General features: G+C 42.3%; 1 protein-coding gene across 3 annotated transcripts; it reads left to right on the forward strand.

Moving 5' to 3' along the window:
* Nucleotides 1–9,103: 9,103 nt before the first annotated feature.
* Nucleotides 9,104–19,836, forward strand: LOC126988727 (uncharacterized). 3 transcript variants are annotated; one of them, XR_007742492.1, is made up of 5 exons: nucleotides 9,104–9,215; nucleotides 10,947–11,001; nucleotides 12,309–12,432; nucleotides 15,157–15,187; nucleotides 17,648–19,836. XR_007742492.1 is itself a non-coding variant. In XM_050847090.1 (4 exons), the coding sequence occupies exons 1-4, from the start codon at nucleotides 10,949–10,951 to the stop codon at nucleotides 17,785–17,787; spliced, it is 348 nt and encodes a 115-aa protein (XP_050703047.1). In that variant the 5' UTR covers nucleotides 10,947–10,948; the 3' UTR covers nucleotides 17,788–19,836. The 3 variants fall into 3 exon arrangements, 1 of the variants encoding a protein (XP_050703047.1); XR_007742493.1 differs by lacking the exon at nucleotides 9,104–9,215 and adding an exon at nucleotides 9,248–9,346; XM_050847090.1 differs by lacking the exon at nucleotides 9,104–9,215.
* The last annotated feature ends 100 nt before the right edge of the window (nucleotides 19,837–19,936 follow it).

Here is a 19,936-nt window from a genome sequence, read left to right on the forward strand (position 1 = left end):
TTGTGGTTGTTAGCCTATGTATTTGGTGATCAAGTGTCACTGTACCAAGGATTATTTTCCCTTAACCTGGTAGCAATGACGGGCCAAATTTGTGGCTTTACCGTGTAGCAGCGATGGGCCAAATTTGTGGCTTTACCGTGTAGCAGCGATGGGCCAAATTTGTACCATTATATAAACCCCCTAAAATAGATGATACATAGACTGATCACAAATGCTTTGATATATATTATGAAATGGTTTGTGTGAGTGATGATTTTTTCTCATTTTTCTCGCTTGAAGGGACCATTAAGAAACGTGATCCCTGCTGCTACCGGGTTAAATCTAGCTCTTATTCATGGTGGTACGGTCTCTAATTTATGTTACTGCTTGCTCTCAATCATTATAAAGTGGATGCCTTTTTAACTTTATAGATTGATAGATAGTTTATTGTTGCAAGTAAAACAACAAAGGACAAGGGAGCTTTATAGAATGTGCTACACCTTTTATCAGATAAGGTATGATGTTTAAATGCTCTTGCTTTCTGCTTGATAATTTACATCTTGGTTGAAGTTCCATGAGTTCTGATGATTAGACACACCAGAAGATGTAGTTCCAGGGGGTTCCATAAGGGTACAACTGTATGTCTCGAGTGACTTGAGAAAAATATATATGTACTGTATGCAATGGCTCACTTTGGGAACTTGTGGAAAAAGTGAAATGTGGGTTATACCAGGAATGGGTTGGCACTGCACTGGTTGTTGTTTTCAGCCATGAGTCTTTGGCTGGTAATACAAAACACTTTCGCTTCTCACATCAGCTATTTATAAAGGTCAAAGAGGGGGTCAGTCGGGTTCTAATGAGTGTTTCTTCAGGTTCACGGTACAGAGGAATGGTCAAACTACCACCAGGGCCATAAAACTACCCTTGGAAATGCCCACGACTCCCACAAAAGCCTTGTCAAATATGTGTTCTTGGGCAACGAAATGTCTTATAATGCGACCCTTTGTGTTTATAATTGTGGTGCTCCCTGCTGAAGTGAGGTAAGCGATACACACACAAGAAAGCATGGAAATTGCGTTTGAAGTTGGGTGTTCCTGCACTTTTCCTCGGCATAGGTGTGAAAAAATTGACCGTAATACCAAAACGCCTTTAGTCTGAAGGCAAGGGGTATCTCAAGATTGACCCCCATGTCGCTTACCACACTTCAGCAGAGAGCAAAACAATTATGCAGTCTTGTTGCTTTTATCTTTATCGTTTAAAGAAAATAATTCAGGCTCCTGACTAATATGAAACTAAAAGACATTGTTAGTATGAATTTGCTTATGTGGAAAGTATGAGGGGAAGGTGAGGCTTATATGGGAAGTATGAGGGAATATGAGGCTTATATGGAAAGTATGAGGGGAAAGTGAGGCTTATGTGGAAAGTATGAGGGGAAGATGAGGCATATGTGGAAAGTATGAGGGGAAGGTGAGGCTTGTGTGGAAAGTATGAGGGGAAGGTGAGGCTTATTAGGGAAGTATGAGGGGAAGGTGAGGCTTATGTGGGAAGTATGAGGGGAAGGTGAGGCTTATGTGGGAAGTATGAGGGGAAGGTGAGGCTTATATGGAAAGTATGAGGGGAAGGTGAGGCTTATGTGGGAAGTATGAGGGGAAGGTGAGGCTTATTAGGGAAGTATGAGGGGAAGGTGAGGCTTATGTGGGAAGTATGAGTGGAAGGTGTGGCGTATGTGGGAAGTATGAGGGGCAGGTGAGGCTTATATGGAAAGTATGAGGGGAAGGTGAGGCTTATGTGGGAAGTGTGAGGGGAAGGTGAGGCTTATTAGGGAAGTATGAGGGGAAGATGAGGCTTATGTGGAAAGTATGAGGGGAAGGTGAGGCTTATGTGGGAAGTATGAGGGGAAGGTGAGGCTTATGTGGAAAGTATGAGGGGAAGGTGAGGCTTATGTGGGAAGTATGAGGGGAAGGTGAGGCTTATGTGGAAAGTATGAGGGGAAGGTGAGGCTTATGTGGGAAGTATGAGGGGAAGGTGAGGCTTATGAGGAAAGTATGAGGGGAAGGTGAGGCTTATGTGGGAAGTATGAGGGGAATATGAGGCTTATTATGGAAAGTATGAGGGGAAGGTGAGGCTTATGTGGAAAGTATGAGGGGAAGGTGAGGCTTATGTGGAAAGTATGAGGGGAAGGTGAGGCTTATGTGGAAAGTATGAGGGGAAGGTGAGGCTTATTAGGGAAGTATGAGGGGAAGGTGAGGCTTATTAGGGAAGTATGAGGGGAAGATGAGGCTTATGTGGAAAGTATGAGGGGAAGGTGAGGGTTATGTGGAAAGTATGAGGGGAAGGTGAGGCTTATTAGGGAAGTATGAGGGGAAGGTGAGGCTTATTAGGGAAGTATGAGGGGAAGGTGAGGCTTATTAGGGAAGTATGAGGGGAAGATGAGGCTTATGTGGAAAGTATGAGGGGAAGGTGAGGCTTATGTGGAAAGTATGAGGGGAAGGTGAGGCTTATTAGGGAAGTATGAGGGGAAGGTGAGGCTTATTAGGGAAGTATGAGGGGAAGGTGAGGCTTATTAGGGAAGTATGAGGGGAAGGTGAGGCTTATGTGGGAAGTATGAGGGGAAGGTGAGGCTTATGTGGGAAGTATGAGGGGAAGGTGAGGCTTATTAGGGAAGTATGAGGGGAAGGTGAGGCTTATTAGGGAAGTATGAGGGGAAGGTGAGGCTTATGTGGGAAGTATGAGGGGAAGGTGAGGCTTATGTGGAAAGTATGAGGGGAAGATGAGGCTCACATGGAAAGTATGAGGGGAAGGTGAGGCTTATTAGGGAAGTATGAGGGGAAGGTGAGGCTTATGTGGAAAGTATGAGGGGAAGATGAGGCTCACATGGAAAGTATGAGGGGAAGATGAGGCTCACATGGAAAGTATGAGGGGAAGATGAGGCTTATTAGGGAAGTATGAGGGGAAGGTGAGGCTTATGTGGAAAGTATGAGGGGAAGATGAGGCTCACATGGAAAGTATGAGGGGAAGATGAGGCTCACATGGAAAGTATGAGGGGAAGGTGAGGCTTATTAGGGAAGTATGAGGGGAAGGTGAGGCTTATGTGGAAAGTATGAGGGGAAGATGAGGCTCACATGGAAAGTATGAAGGGAAGATGAGGCTCACATGGAAAGTATGAGGGGAAGATGAGGCTTATTAGGGAAGTATGAGGGGAAGATGAGGCTCACATGGAAAGTATGAGGGGAAGGTGAGGCTTATTAGGGAAGTATGAGGGGAAGATGAGGCTCACATATAAAGTATGAGGGGAAGATGAGGCTCACATGGAAAGTATGAGGGGAAGATGAGGCTCACATGGAAAGTATGAGGGGAAGGTGAGGCTTATTAGGGAAGTATGAGGGGAAGGTGAGGCTTATGTGGAAAGTATGAGGGGCAGGTGAGGCTTATGTGGAAAGTATGAGGGGAAGGTGAGGCTTATTAGGGAAGTATGAGGGGAAGGTGAGGCTTATGTGGAAAGTATGAGGGGCAGGTGAGGCTTATGTGGAAAGTATGAGGGGAAGGTGAGGCTTATTAGGGAAGTATGAGGGGAAGGTGAGGCTTATGTGGAAATATGAGGGGCAGGTGAGGCTTATGGAAGTATGAGGGGAAGGTGAGGCTTATGAGGAAAGTATGAGGGGAAGGTGAGGCTTATGAGGTAAGTATGAGGGGCAGGTGAGGCTTATGAGGAAAGGTATGAGGGAACGTGAGGCTGTGTGGAAAGTATGAGGGGCAGGTGAGGCTTATGTGGAAAGTATGAGGGGAAGGTGAGGCTTATTAGGGAAGTATGAGGGGAAGGTGAGGCTTATTATGGAAAGTATGAGGGGAAGGTGAGGCTTATTAGGGAAGTATGAGGGGAAGGTGAGGCTTATGTGGAAAGTATGAGGGGAAGGTGAGGCTTATTAGGGAAGTATGAGGGGCAGGTGAGGCTTATGTGGAAAGTATGAGGGGAAGGTGAGGCTTATTAGGGAAGTATGAGGGGAAGGTGAGGCTTATGTGGAAAGTATGAGGGGAAGGTGAGGCTTATTAGGGAAGTTAATGTTCATAGGCTAATATTCTTAATTCGTTTTCCCTCTCTACCTGTTTCACGTCCTATATTAATGATAGTAATAGTAGTAGTAGTAGTAGTAAATAGTGGTGGTAGTAGAAGTAGTAGTAGTAGTAGTAGTAGTAGTAGTAGTAGTCACACAAATAATAACGATGATAACAATACGGTTTCAAAATCTAGAAATAGCTGGCCACAACGTTTTTCCCCCGGAAGCACCCCCTCCCCCCAGCTGCCCCCGCCTACCCCCAGCCCCCCTCTACCCCCCTACCCCCCTTGCTACAGGTGCGCACAGGTGTGGTGGCGCGGCACACCTGGCTGTTGCTACTACCGAGTCCTTTATCACACCACACGCTGGACATCCGCTGACGCCGTGTGGGAGATCAATTACCAAACGTGTGTGCGTGTAAGGGGGGCGGGGGGACGGATGTGTGTGTGTGTGTGTGTAGGGGGTGCGGGGAGGAGGGACGGATGTGTGTGTGTGTGTGTGTGTGTGTAAAGATGATGTTTGAGAATATACCAAGGAGACTAATATAGTTTCCTTGTCATATACCTACGCTATAGATGCGCGTAAAATCGATACTTGCAACAATAAGCTATCAATCAATCAATCAATCAAATACGAAAATGTTCGCAATTTCTATTATTTGCTATGTATGTTTATTATTTCTTTTATTATTATTATTATTATTATTATTATTATTATTATTATTATTATTATTATTATTAATAGTAGTAGTAGTAGTAGTTGTAGTTGTAGTAGTAGTAGTAGTAGTAGTAGTAGTAGTAGTTGTAATAGTAATAGTAGTAGTAGTAGTAGTATTGTTATATCCCCCCCCCCCCCCACACACACACACAAATTTCATTGAATCTTTGAAAGGGCGCAATTTCGGTCTTACCCCCCCCACCCCCCCCCGGATCCGCCACAGACTCCATCTACATCAAAAGTCTCTCCCAGAAGTTGTTCGAGTTTCCCTGGGTGGTTTCATGACCCTGGCGGTAGTTAGAGCTGATAAGAATGTAAATATAACAAGATTTTCGGAACAAGCAGAGATTGGGGAATGAAATGAAAGGAAGGAAGGAAGGAATAGAAAGGAAACGAGAGAAGAAAAAACAAGAAAATATAACAGAAAGAAAGGGAGAGAGAATTAATGTGTGTTTAATAAGGAAATAGTTGGACCAGGTAGATTTCAGGGAATAGAAAGGAGTGTGTACCTGGGAATTGTGGGATAAGCGTTATAATTTATGAGTTTTAAGACTTCCGCGCCGTGAAGGGATTGATTGATTGATTGATAGTTTATAGTTGCAAGTAAACAATAAAGAAGGGAGAAGCATGCATCCCAACCCCCAGGCAGTACAGAGTGTGATTATACAACTAAGGAAACATGTGGATCGAAGTAGCACCAGGAAACTAAAAAGATACAATGGTAGGGGAAAAGTGCTAAAAAAATAAACGCCTTGAGGTAGTCGAAGAACAGTTATGACAACCTGGTATAGCTCCTCTCTGACCTTGAAAAACGTTCCTAAAAAGAGACACAAATGTTTGATAAGCAGGGCAGATGTAAATATCCTGATTACCAGTTCTACCACATACTACAATAACATCATAAATATATCGTTAACTCTGCATTCAGTTCTATTCTGGCTCTTCACGGCTCTATATAAAGCCTATTCAGCCGAGAGTTACAAAGATATACATAGAGATTCAGACCACACTGACCCCATGGTCCAGACTAGGTGATCTGTCCACCTAAGTGATTCTACATTAATCAGATAGCTCCAAAACGTTGCATCTCTACTTTAGTTAATATTAAGTTGGAGGAAGTGTCGGTCGAGCTTGTTTTTAAAGGAGTCAATCGTGTTACACTGGACCACTGAAGGTGGGAGCTTATTCCATTCTCGCACTACAACGATGGTGAAGAAAAATGTGGTGCAGTCTGAATTTACTTGTTTACACTTAAGTTTTGTGCCATTGTTCTTCGTTCGCAAAGTGTCATCGATCATAAGCAATTTTGATTTGTCCACATTCGTAAAGCCATTAAGTATTTTAAAACATTCAATCAGATTTCCTCGGAGGCGACGTTTCTCAAGAAAACATGTTAATTAAGGGTGGGAAGCCTCTCGTCGTAGGGTTTGTTGCGCAAGGAAGGGATAATTTTTGTTGCCCGACGTTGAACACCTTCTAATTTAGCAATGTCCTGTGCATGGTGGGGAGACCAAAACTGTACCGCATATTCCAAGTGGGGTCTGACTAAATTATTGTTAAGTGGACGTATTACTTCTTTGTTTTTGAATAAATAGTTTCTTTTAATGAAGCCCAACAGTCTGTTCGCTTTATTTGCTACATCGATGCATTGCTGTGAGAATTTGAGGTTTGGAGAGAGAGAGAGAGAGAGAGAGAGAGAGAGTTATTTTGTACTAATGTTATGGATACCGGCCTCAGCATCCGTGGACAGGCAGATAAAGGGTCATTGCTCTCTCAAGGTGTCTCATCACAACACTTCCTGCGGCTCACTCCTCTTTCGTAAGCTATAGTTAATGAAAATGTGAAGGAAGGGTTATAGAAAGGCGATGGAAGGGAAGCTAAAAAAATATATAAACAAAACCGTAAATACAGAAAACCAGAGAAAATTAGAGAGAGGTCAATTTCGGATGGAGAGGTGTCTTGATAGATAGATAGATAAATTGGTTGATTGATTGATTGATTGATTGATTGATTGATAGATAGATAGATAGAAAGACAGATAGACAGGCAAGGGAAATCAACTATCAAGATATACCGTAGACATATATACCTTAATAACTTGGCTCGATTTTTCTGCAGATAGATTTGTTTTCGCTATTAACTTTCTTTTAATTGTCAAAATGTGGACTATACGAAAGCCGGATTATCCTCAAGGTCGGTTAAAATCGTATGTGTTTTTATTTTGGGATTATTTATATGAATAATTATGTAGATGATTGACAGTAAGGGGACGGGACGATAATTCTCCTTTTTTTAATATATCTGTTTGGTCTCCTTAATTATTTCAGCTAGGAAGATTATGTAATTTTTTTTCACATTTTCGGTATTTTCATTTCTCGAGATATACAGCGATTTTTTTTTTATCATATACTTGTCCGACATCAATTTCTCCGTTATGAAGATTTTGGCTGCATTTTTCCACACTTTTCAATATTTTTCCATCCTCGAGATATAGTGATTATTTTTTCAAACTTTTCCGACATTAATTTCTCCGGTATGAAGATTTTGGCTGCATTTTTTCACACTTTTCGATATTTTTCCTTTCTCGAGATAGGCCTACGTACAGTGATTTTTTTTTATATATAGGCCTACTTTCTTTACAGCAATTTCTCCGTCTTCTTTCATGAAATCTACGTACACTAATATCATCTTTCCAGGCATCTTTTCCTATTTTCATTCTTCTCTGTGTTGTGCTTCTAATTTCATCTTTCGTTAGCCTAATAATTGGATGTCTGTGATTTATAGGTTGGATAGGCTATTTTAAGACACTCAATTCTTGCATCAATTATTTCTAAAGGTCAGAGAGGAGATCAATTTGGTTCTATCGAGTGTTATCTTAGGTTCACGGTAGCTGTAGTGGAAGGGTCAAACTACCACCAGGGTCATCAAACTACTAATGGAAATGCCCAAAACTCCTATGAAAGCCTTCTCAAATATGTGAACTCGGAGGAAATCTTTTAAAATACGACCCATACTCTTACTTCATTCTGAAATTAAATATCTGTATGTCTTAGTTCACCATAAAACTCCTTAATCATCTCCATCATCTCTCTTTCATTGTTACGTAATATAGTTCACCATATAAGACTTCTGTTGTGCATGAATGAATTTGCAGTTTGGTTTTTTACAGCATAAGCCTACATCTGTTTTCTTTTCCCTATCTCAAGTTTCATTAATTGTTTTTACACAATAACCTGAGAATATCGCTTCACTGATTCTCATGATGTTGAACTATCTTACAATGTCATGACTTTTCTTGTCCATATTTTTTTTGTGTGTGTTTTGCGGCTTCTGTTTTGCCTCGGTCTGATTTTCCTTTCATGTTTCTACGCCTCTCCATTTTTTAGCCTAGTCCCCGCATAGAGTTTACAGTGATATCTTCTTTTTATTTTCATACTTCCTTTCTTCAAGTGCAGCTTCTTTCATAATTCAAGTGAAGTGTTCGTTATGTTCTTTAGTATTATAATTTTTCATGGTGTTAAGAGCCTATATCTGTTGTGGATGCTAACTGTGGATTCGGGTTTTCTGTTACGCTAGATTAAGTTTGTGAGGGATTTTCTTACAAGTTCTCTCTCTCTCTCTCTCTCTCTCTCTCTCTCTCTCTCTCTCTCTCTCTCTCTCTCTCTCTTCTTCTTCCATCAACTATTTTTAAAAGTGAAAGAGGGGATCAATCGGCTTCTAATGAGTGTTTCTATGGGTTCATCTCTCTCTCTCTCTCTCTCTCTCTCTCTCTCTCTCTCTCTCTCTCTCCTTCAATCAACTATTTTTAAAAGTGAAAGAAGGGATCAATCGGCTTCTAATGAGTGTTTCTTTGGGTTTCTCTCTCTCTCTCTCTCTCTCTCTCTCTCTCTCCATCAACTATTTCTAAAAGTGAAAGAGGGGATCAATCGGCTTCTAATGAGTGTTTCTATGGGTTCATCTCTCTCTCTCTCTCTCTCTCTCTCTCTCTCTCTCTCTCTCTCTCTCTCTCTCTCTCTCTCTCTCAAAGTGAAAGAAGGGATCGATCGGGTTCTAATGAGTGTTTCTTTGGGTTCACGGTACAGAAGAAGGGTCAAACTACCACCAGGGTCATAAAACTACTCGTGGAAATGCCCCAAACTCCTACGAAAGCCTTGTCAAATAGGTGAACTTGGGCGACGTTCAATAGTTCGTCGCCAAAGCGCACATAATTATTTGACAAGGCTTTCGTAGGAGAGAGAGAGAGAGAGAGAGAGAGAGAAAATGTAAGAAAATCCCTCACAGACTTAATACTCTTGCGTGACAGAAAACCCGAATCCACAGTTAGCATCCACAATAGATATAGATGAGCGCGGCGCATTGATATAAGGAAGCCACCGAGCCAAGCAGCATCATTCGTGTGGCGAAGACCAGAGGCTTCACACACACGCACCTGACCACTGGCACCTGTACTCTCTTCATTAGCAGGTGAGCTTATTAGGGTTTTGATATCTGATATGCAATGGCGCCTGCAGGAGACTTGGTTTACATACGCTATCCATTACTATTACATTAGATTTCTTTTTGAGCACTGGCACCTGTACTCTCTTCATTAGCAGGTGAGCTTATTAGGGTTTTGATATCTGATATGCAATGGAGCTTTTAGGAGACTTGATTTACATATATTTTCCATTTATATTACAGTAGAATGATTTTTTTTGCCAATTGACCTTTTTTATATAGGTACCCTTAGATTAACGTGCTTTTAGTGACCTCACCAAGCAAAGCACCAAAAGTAATGTAGTAGTAGTCGTGGTATATAGTACAAGCCCGTAATTTTGGCAGATTTTTATTTATTTATTTATTTATTTATTTATTTTTTGGGGGGGTGGCTAGAGGGGATTATAGGTTCATGAGGGTGGCGAGCGAGGCAAGCATACCCAGATAGGGATTTTTTTTTAATAAGCACTTTTAGGGAGAGTCAGTCCCGCCTCTCTTGGTCTTTCCCCAAACATATTATGGGGGGTTCACATCACTCGGCAGGCAAACAGCTCGGAGCAACGGGTGAAGTGTAGGTGCAGCATTTAGGTTTACTTGGGTGAGGATAGGTTAGTGTGTTTTCATATGTACGATGCAGCGGTGAGCGGGTGTGTCTCTATTCAGGTGGAGGGTAGGAGAGGCAAATTGGGTGGGCTGGTAACTGCAGGATGACGTGACCTTTCCTTGCGAGGTAGATAGATAGATAGATAGATAGATTGTGAGAGAGAGAGAAGGGGGGGTGGGGATTGTGGTCTCTCTTTCTCCCACTATTAATTCCTCTTTCCTCTTTAGGGCTGTTTCTGTGCGAGACAACAGTGAGTGGAGGAGACTATTTAAAGGGGGCTATTAATAAAGGGCTATTACACTGGGCAAATTTTCCGTGGATCTTCAGTCAAACCACGATTCCCGCTGGCGTGGTTTTTTGAGGTGTCCACGATCTTCCAAAACTACGGTGCGTGGTCCTCATATTTCCGTGGTTTTCTGAGGTGTCCATGATCTTCCAAAACTACGGTGCGTGGTTCTCATATTTCCGTGGTTTTCTGAGGTGTCCACGATCTTCCAAAACTACGGTGCGTGGTTCTCATATTTCCGTGGTTTTCTGAGGTGTCCATGATCTTCCAAAACTACGGTGCGTGGTTCTCATATTTCCGTGGTTTTCTGAGGTGTCCACGATCTTCCAAAACTACGGTGCGCGGTTCTCATATTTCCGTGGTTTTCTGAGGTGTCCACGATCTTCCAAAACTACGGTGCGTGGTTCTCATATTTCCGTGGTTTTCTGAGGTGTCCACGATCTTCCAAAACTACGGTGCGTGGTTCTCATATTTCCGTGGTTTTCTGAGGTGTCCACGATCTTCCAAAACTACGGTGCGTGGTTCTCATATTTCCGTGGTTTTCTGACGTGTCCACGATCTTCCAAAACTACGGTGCGTGGTTCTCATATTTCCGTGGTTTTCTGAGGTGTCCACGATCTTCCAAAGCTACGGTAGATTTCACCGAAGGACGACGGTATTACTCACCATCATCATCATCAGCAATAACAAGAATCAAATGAGAACCACGCCAGCGGAAATCGTGGTTTGACTGAAGATCCACGGAAAATTTGCCCAGTGTAATAGCCCCTTTAGAGGACGCCCACGCAACTCATGCCCTAAAACTTATATTTCACTTCCACTCTCACAGGGATGCGGTCAATGGGTGTGGTAGTGGCGGTGGTGGTGCTGGCGTTGGCGGCCACGTAAGTATTGTCTACACTAGGGGTTAAAAAGTGAACGTATGTCTGATTGAATATGGAGAAGCTCGAGAGACTATTCTATCTTAGCGACTTGGATCATGTTAAACTATAGTCACGGCACACTATATATAAGTTGGTCCAGAACCCCGCCCCCTCCTCCCTGCCCCCAAGAGTACATAGTTGCAAATCGTCATGTTATAAAATTGATGATGAGACGGAAATGCAATAGGAGCGTATCAGGACACCTCCCAAAAATGACCGCTCTTTTGGCCACTGCTCAACGCTTTTTATAGGAGTAGTGATATACGTTTTTTTTTTTCATTATTTTTTTTTCCTTTGAGCTGTTTCCTTTACTTTTAAAAAATGCCATATCGGCTTTTGTCATATTTGTTTATTTGTTCCTTTAGCCCTAATCATTGCGTTTTCCCGTTTTGTTATTTATTTTTTAGCAGTGCATATACCGCCCAGTCTTCATTTGGTCTGGGTGCTTATACAATCCCTCTGTTATGAACTGTGGACTTGACTATTTCAATCTTTACCTATAGCCAGTGTCCCGGAAAAAGTTGGAAAGTTTCGTTTAGTCGGCGCAACATCTGTGGTCATATGCCGGAGAGAGACAGGAGGGGGAAGGAATTATAGGAGAAGGGAACAGACCCCAGGAGACGGGACACAACCCCCGATTAATACCTGGTACCCATTCACTGCTGGGTGGACAGGGACGTAGGGTATCGGAAAAGCCACCCAAATTTTTCCATTCCGCCCGGGAATCGAACTCGGGCTCTCTCGATTGTGACCCGAGTGTGCTAACCACTGCACCACGAAGCCCCCACTGTCCCGGAAGCTGGTGGGGATGAATGTTCAGGGAGGGACTCGAGGACCTGATATCTTTTGATTTGGTTATGGTCTCCCACAGAGTTATAGACTAGAGGGCTCAACTCCAATCTCTCGCCACGGTGAGAGGTGAAGCCACTGCTCCCGCCTGTAACTCTGTGGTCGGCCGCCATAGGGTGATGGATTGGCGACCTTTCCATGATTCCACATGTTTACAGTTAACCACTATTAGCTAGCCACCATTATGATATTTTGGAAAACTGAGCCGATCATTGTGTTGATGAGACATTGCTGCATATCATGATCACAAATTTACTGCACTTAGTTATACCTACAATAAAATAATGAGAAAAAAATATGGTAATATTTAAACATTTTTGTTAATCTTTTTTCGCTTCAACTCACTGTCATACATGTACTTTTTATTGCATTAGATTTTCGTTTACAGTTCCAAATTTAGCACATTTCTTCCTCTACAGGCGCTCCACGGGGCTGAAGTGCAAACCCCAGAACTGCGCGCTCCTTCAATGCGGGGTCCCTCTATGCCCACCCGGGTTCAAGTTGGGTTCGATTCCTTGCTCGTGTTGTCCTGGCTGCGTCCCGGTAAGTTATATGCGATAGATGGATAGATAGATAAAGAGAGAGAGAGAGAGAGAGAGAGAGAGAGAGAGAGAGAGAGAGAGAGAGAGAGTTTGATAGAGAGAGAGAGAGAGAGAGAGAGAGAGAGAGAGAGAGAGAGTGATAGAGAGAGAGATAGATTTTTTACAGCAATAGGTAAAAACAAAAACAAAAAGAGCCCATAGATAGTTAGATAGATGGAGATATAGATATATATATATATATATATATATATATATATATATATATATATATATATATATATATATATATATATATATATATATATATATAAATATATAGATAGATAGATAGATAGATAGATAGATAGATAGATAGATAGATAGATAAAAATGTAATTATTCATGTATCTGAGAAGCAGCTCTGAATGTCTTACAGTAACTTATTCACCAAACAGCAAAGTTGTCGGGACCCAGAAGACGAACAGAGGAATGACCATAACACCAGAGTCGTAAGCATCTGATAGGACAAGCACTAACAAGGAGGGTCACAGATATACAACAATTGTAAACATCTGTTACCCTCCTTGTTAGTGTTTGTCCTATCAGATGCTTACGACTGTGCTGTTATGGTCATTCCTCTGTTTGTTCGTCTTCTGGGTCCCGACAAAGTACAAAAAGCCATGTTGTAAAATTGACGTTGTGGAGGAACCGCAATCAGATGCCATATATCACTTTATCGTTTTCTTAATTTTGTCTATTTATTCATTCCTTTATTTCTTTATCCTTTATTTTTAGTAGTGTATCCATTATCTAGTTTTCTGGCCTGTGTGCTTACTAACCCTCTTATGTACCGTGGAATACCCGAGTTTAGCTTTTAAGAAACATGTTCGTCCGTATTCTCAGATTCATTCGGGTCTCAACAGATATCCCAAGACCACATAGAAGATTACTTTGGTTTTCATGGTGCAGAAGGCTTGTTAAACTATCACTAATATGGCTTGGTATTATAAGACATTCGCTTCTCACATCAGCTATTTCTAAAGGTCATGACAAGGATGGGATCAATCGGGTTCTAATGAGTGTTTCTTTAGGTTCACGGTACAGAAGAAGGGTCAAACTACCACCAGGGCCATACAACTACTGGAAATGCCTAAAACTCCTTCGAAAGCCTAGTTATATATGTGAACTTGGGCGACGATATGTTTAGTAATACAACTCGATCGTCCGACACATAAATGAAGTTAGATTGGGTGGGATCCGAATCTCTTCACAGCGCTGCCAGATCACTTATAATAGCCTACTCTCTCTCTCTCTCTCTCTCTCTCTCTCTCTCTCTCTCTCTCTCTCTCTCTCTCATTAAAAAAAACAAGCTTGACCACCACCTCCTTCAACTTATTCGCTACAGTTGAAATTCAGTCTTGGTGTCATTATATTTGATGCAATTACATTTTAGCCTGGCCCATAACGTCTGTGTAAATCTATGTAAATATCTCTAAGTCTCTCACAATCTCTCTATCTCTCTCATATGTCATCTACGAACTAACTGAGACGTTTTATGCGCCCCGCCCAAACTGATTTCAAAGCCGAGTCGAACAACAGGCTCATAAATTTGGAAAGTCTCGTTTAGTCGGTGCAACATCTGTGGTCATATGCCGGAGAGAGACAAGAGGGGGAAGGAATTATAGAAGGGAACAGACCCCAGGAGACGGGACACAACCCCCGATTAATACCAGGTACCCATTTACTGCTGGGTGGACAGGGGCGTAGGGTATCGGAAAAGCCGCCCAAATTTTTCCACTCAGCCCGGGAATCGAACCCGGGCTCTCTCGACTGTGAGCCGAGTGTGCTAACCACTGCACCACGAAGCCCCCACAAGCTCATTAAACTACCCATTGAAACACTAACACAACCTCTACGAAAGCCTGATCAAATGTGGGTGTGTGAGCCCCAAAATGTTTAAGAATATAGGTCTGTATGGAACTGGGAGTGACCTTATATATTAAAAGCTCAAGGCGTGAAGATGGCAGTGAACATGATCACCTCTTTCGATTCTTTTTTAGGAGCAGCGAGCAGCGAGCTTTTTTTTATTATTGTTTCCTTTTTTTGTGCCCTTGAGCTGTCTCCTTTGTTGTAAGAAAAAAAAAAAAAGATAAATAGGTCATACATTTTCACCCCCTGCTTATGTTTTCATCAATGATTCACCTTTTCATAATACATAAATTTTGATGATTGCATGGTGTATTATCCTACAATAATTTTCGTTTGCTCTCTTATGCTGTCTTTTCGTTATAGGTAAAATTCAAAGGTTTCTCACTTTAATAAAACTGTGAAGCTCAAGCCCTGTTTATCGAGATCAACTAGGTAATAAAAATGCTTGATAAGTACATAATGAATAAATAACAACAACAACAAATTATAGATAAATGATAAACAAAAGACAAATAAATAACAATCATAATATGTCTAAATAGTCTACTTCAACACACTAATATTGGGACAGATTAAAATTTATTCCTATTTCAAACAAAATATAATAAATAAATGAGAAATATAAAACAAATAAATAACGATCATAATAAATGTTTAAATAGTCTACTTCAACACACTAATATTGGGACAGATTAAAATTTATTCCTATTTCGCGGGATTAAACGAGAATTCAAACTGCTTAATAAATATGTCTGTCTACTTAACACTAATATCAACATTGATTATATTTTATTCTTATTATCTTTCATTTTTGCAGGACCCTGATGACCAGCAAGAGTATTACCCAGGTAAGGATGATATGGATCAGTGTGTGTGTGTGTGTGTGTGTGTGTGTGTGTGTGTGTGTGTGTGTGTGTTTACCTAGTTGTATTTACCTGGTTGTAATTTTACAGGGCCAGGCTTTACGCTTGTGTAGTCCCGTCTCCTTATCTACATTTATTCAACTTTTCTTTAAAGATTTGCACTCTTCGCCGATACTACTACATCCTCACTTAGTCTGCTCCAAACCTCTATATTTCTTTGCGGGAAGCTATATTTGTTCATGTCTCTCAAGTATCTTCCTTTCCTCAACTTTTTACTATGTCCTCTTGTGTTCCTGATGGTAATTCCTTCTGTTAGTAGTAACTCCGCTTTGTCTACTTCATCTATTTTCAATAATTTATATATTTGTATTAGGTCTCCCCTTTCTCTTCTTTGTTCTAGTGTTGGTTAGTCCATTTCCTTAAGTCTTTCCTTATATGTTTATTCTCTTCTCTCTGAATCCATTTTGTCCTTCTTATTGCTGTCTTTTTTTCATCTTTTTGTATTAATTCTATTTTAGACAATTATCCATATTCTAAACTGCTCTGGTCTAGTGTGTGTGTGTGTGTGTGTGTGTGTGTGTCTTTCTCTCTCTCTCTCTCTCTCTCTAGTGTGTGTGTGTGTGTGTGACCTCTCTCTCTCTCTCTCTCTCTCTCTCAATAGAAGAGTAATCGGGTTCTCAGTTGCATTTTTCACATTCACAGTGCAGAAGCCTTGTCACAGCATCACTATAGCCTCACAACCTCTACCAAAGCCTTAGGAAATGTGTGTGTTAGGTTGGTATTCTTAGACAGTTCCGACTCTCACATCAACTATTTCCCAAGGCCAAAAATGAGATCAGTCGGGTTGTAATGAGTGTTTTTGAAAGTTCATGCCACAGAAGAAGGGTCAAACTACCACTAGGGTCAATAAAGTACCCTGAAATGCTTGAAACTCTACAGCCTTGTCAAATTTGTGTGCTGGGCCGGAGTGTTTTTTGTAGGTTCATGCCACAGAAGAAGGGTCAAACTACCACTAGGGTCAATAAATTACCCCTGGAAATGCCCGAAACTCCTACGAAAGCCTTGTCAAATTTGTGTGCTGGGCCGGAGTGTTTTTTGTATGTTCATGCCACAGAAGAAGGGTCAAACTACCACTAGGGTCAATAAATTACCCCTGGAAATGCCCGAAACTCCTACGAAAGCCTTGTCAAATATGTGTGCTGGGGCGCCGGAGTGTTTTTTGTATGTTCATGCCACAGAAGAAGGGTCAAACTACCACTAGGGTCAATAAATTACCCCTGGAAATGCCCGAAACTCCTACGAAAGCCTTGTCAAATATGTGTGCTGGGGCGTCGGAGTGTTTTTTGAAGGTTTATGCCACAGAAGAAGGGTCAAACTACCACTAGGGTCAATAAATTACCCCTGGAAATGCCCGAAACTCCTACGAAAGCCTTGTCAAATTTGTGTGCTGGGCCGGAGTGTTTTTTGTATGTTCATGCCACAGAAGAAGGGTCAAACTACCACTAGGGTCAATAAAGTACCCCTGGAAATGCCCGAAACTCCTACGAAAGCCTTGTCAAATATGTGTGCTGGGGCGCCGGAGTGTTAGCGAATATAGGCCTTTAAAAAACACAAGTAGGGTCAGCTTCAGTACAGATTTAAGCTTGAGTATTATGATCTGCGTGACCATAAACTGAAAAAGTCAATATAGCCCAACGTTGCCAGATTATCGTACTCAGAGCCTCGTATTTACCGGTATCTGAGCCATAGCTATTGCCAAAATATACCAATAATTAACCATTTTAACGATAACTATATATGAAGGTAGTTATTGGGGTCGAGGAGGCAGTTTTTGGGTCGGAAATAGGCAAACATAGGAGGCTGAGTACGACAATCTGGCTACAATGCTGAGATGAAATTAAGATGGACAGATGGTGTGGCGTGAGGGGAGGCTTGGAAGGAAGTGTTTAAGAATAAGGGCTGCATCACTGTTCCTAAGTCTATATACACCAAGTCAAGTCATACGCAGCTTTGTGGGAGGAGACACGGCAGAGGCGTGGTTTATTCGTGACGTTGCTTGGAGCCAAACTAGCGAATGTAGAAACAGGGATTTAGAGAAAACGAGGAAAGGCGGACTAATTTAAATCAATCACTTCAACATGCCCTCCCTTACACCCCACACCGCCGTTTGTAGGCATTGGAATTACAGTCACGCAATAGCACAATAAAAAGTGACTTGCCTGAACGCGCTGTGGAAAAAAGGCGAGCATGCACAACCAAAGTGCACACACGGCCGAAACTTTAGTCATCCCTGAACTGGCGGGTATTTTTTTTTTTAGCTCCAAGTGACGTCATCCCGCTGCTCCGCCCCCAAACCGCCCCCTGCGCGTACTGGTCGCAGTTTTGAAGCAGAGTGACTTGACTTGGTATATATAGACTTAGCACTGTTTCTCTTCTACTCCTCAGCGCTGGAGAGGGACAAGCGCAAGATTGGATCTCGACAGCGCCTCGCCAAGCAACACCGCCATCTCGCCTCCGGCTTCAACGGGCCCTCAGGGTTTGAAGAACTCCTGAGGAAATTGGAACGGCAGAAGCAGGGGCGTTAATAATTGGGTTCCTGCAACATTGGGGGCTTGGCTCGGTATTCACGGATGGAATCACGCACCGTTGCCAGGTTATCGTACTGGGAGCATCACATTAACCAGCTTCTCCCCCATAAATATCACCAGGAAACAGGAATAATAAACCATTTCAACCATAACTACAAATAAATCTTGTTATTGCGGGCCAGGAAACAGTTTATGGGATGGAAATCGGGAAATATGGGAAACTGAGTACGACGATCTGGCAACCGGCGGCTTTCACCTCTCACATCACTTATACCAAAGGCTGAAAAGGAGGCTGATCGGGTTTTCATGAGGGATTTGTCACGTTCACGGCACAGAGGAAGGATCGAGCTACCACCATCTCCTCACGTCCTATCCAGAAGCTCTTTGGTGTCTCATTTCTATCGCACTCTTCTTCTCCTCTGTTCGCTCTTCCTCTCTCCTGTCTTGCCCATTTGAAACTCTCCTTTTCACCTTTCCAGAAGCTCTTTGGCATCTTCCCTGTCTGTCACACTTTTCAGATCTGTTCTCTCCTCCTGTTCTCTTTTCCTCTCCCCTCCAGAATGCTAACGTTGTCCTTGGCTTGCCCAGTTCAAACTCTCCTATTCATCATTCCAGACGCTCTTTGGCATCTTCTCTGTCCGTCACACTCTTCAGATCTGTTCTCTCCTCCTGTTCTCTCTCTCTTCCTCTCTCCTGTCCTGCTCATAATGGAATGCTAACGTTGTCCTTGTCTTGCCCATTTCAAACTCTCCTTTTCATCTTTCCAGAAGCTCTTTGGCATCTTCCCTGTCTGTCACACTTTTCAGATCTGCTCTCTCCTCCTGTTCTCTCTCTCTTCCTCTCTCCTGTCTTGCTCATAATGGAATGCTAACGCTGTCCTTGGCTTGCCCATTTCAAACTCTCCTTTTCATCTTTCCAGAAGCTCTTTGGCATTTTCTCTGTCTGTCACACTCTTCAGATCTGTTCTCTCCTCCTGTTCTCTTTTCCTCTCCCCTCCAGAATGCTAACGTTGTCCTTGTCTTGCCCATTTGAAACTCTCCTTTTCATCATCCCAGAAGCTCTTTGGCATCTTCTCTGTCTGTCACACTCTTCAGATCTGTTCTCTCCTCCTGCTCTCTCTCTCTTCCTCTCTCCTGTCCTGCTCATAAGAGAATCCTAACGTTGTCCTTGTCTTGCCCATTTCAAACTCTCCTTTTCATCATCCCAGAAGCTCTTTGGCATCTTCTCTGTCTGTCACACTCTTCAGATCTGTTCTCTCCTCCTGCTCTCTCTCTCTTCCTCTCTCCTGTCCTGCTCATAATGGAATGCTAACGCTGTCCTTGGCTTGCCCATTTCAAACTCTCCTTTTCATCATCCCAGAAGCTCTTTGGCATCTTCTCTGTCCGTCTCACTCTTCAGATCTGTTCTCTCCTCCTGTTCTCTCTTCCTCTCTCCTGTCTTGCTCATAATGGAATGCTAACGTTGTCCTTGGCTTGCCCATTTGAAACTCTCCTTTTCATCATCCCAGAAGCTCTTTGGCATCTTCTCTGTCCGTCACACTCTTCAGATCTGTTCTCTCTTCCTGTTCTCTCTTCCTCTCTCCTGTCCTGCTCATAAAAAAAAGAATCAATCACCATTTGAAACATTCGTACAACATTTCTGGCTATAGCCCCCAATGCCCAGGACGGACTGTACCAATACCCAATGACTACTATTGTCGCACTGAAAAAGGATTAAAAAGGCTATTGACTACTCAGACTGGGCTACGTTTACTGCTACAAAGGAAATAGCTTGGGAGCAAACAAAAAAAAAACAATAAAAAACTAAAAAACAAGTCCACTAATCGCTGTTCCTGCAAAAGTAAGCAGCAGAAGTGGGCAGAAGAGAAGAGCAATGGTTTTATAATATGCATAACTTAAGGTGCTAGAGAAAAGATAAATACTTCTGATGATTAAGGTGAATGTTGCAACGCTAACATTCGTCTTGGGGTGAAAAAAAATCGAGTATATTCAATTCCTGGCTAGGTTGCTGTTAGTGTGGTTAGCTTAATAAAACTTCCCAGCATCAGTTTATTACGCCTTATTGTTCCTGTTAAGCTTAAAACTGAAGGAAGAGGAGAATCACTGCAAGGAAGCTATCAATAAGTGCAGACGCAGTAGCTGAAGGC

This window comes from Eriocheir sinensis, chromosome 70 (genome assembly GCF_024679095.1).
Source record: "Eriocheir sinensis breed Jianghai 21 chromosome 70, ASM2467909v1, whole genome shotgun sequence".
NCBI lineage: Eukaryota > Metazoa > Arthropoda > Malacostraca > Decapoda > Varunidae > Eriocheir > Eriocheir sinensis.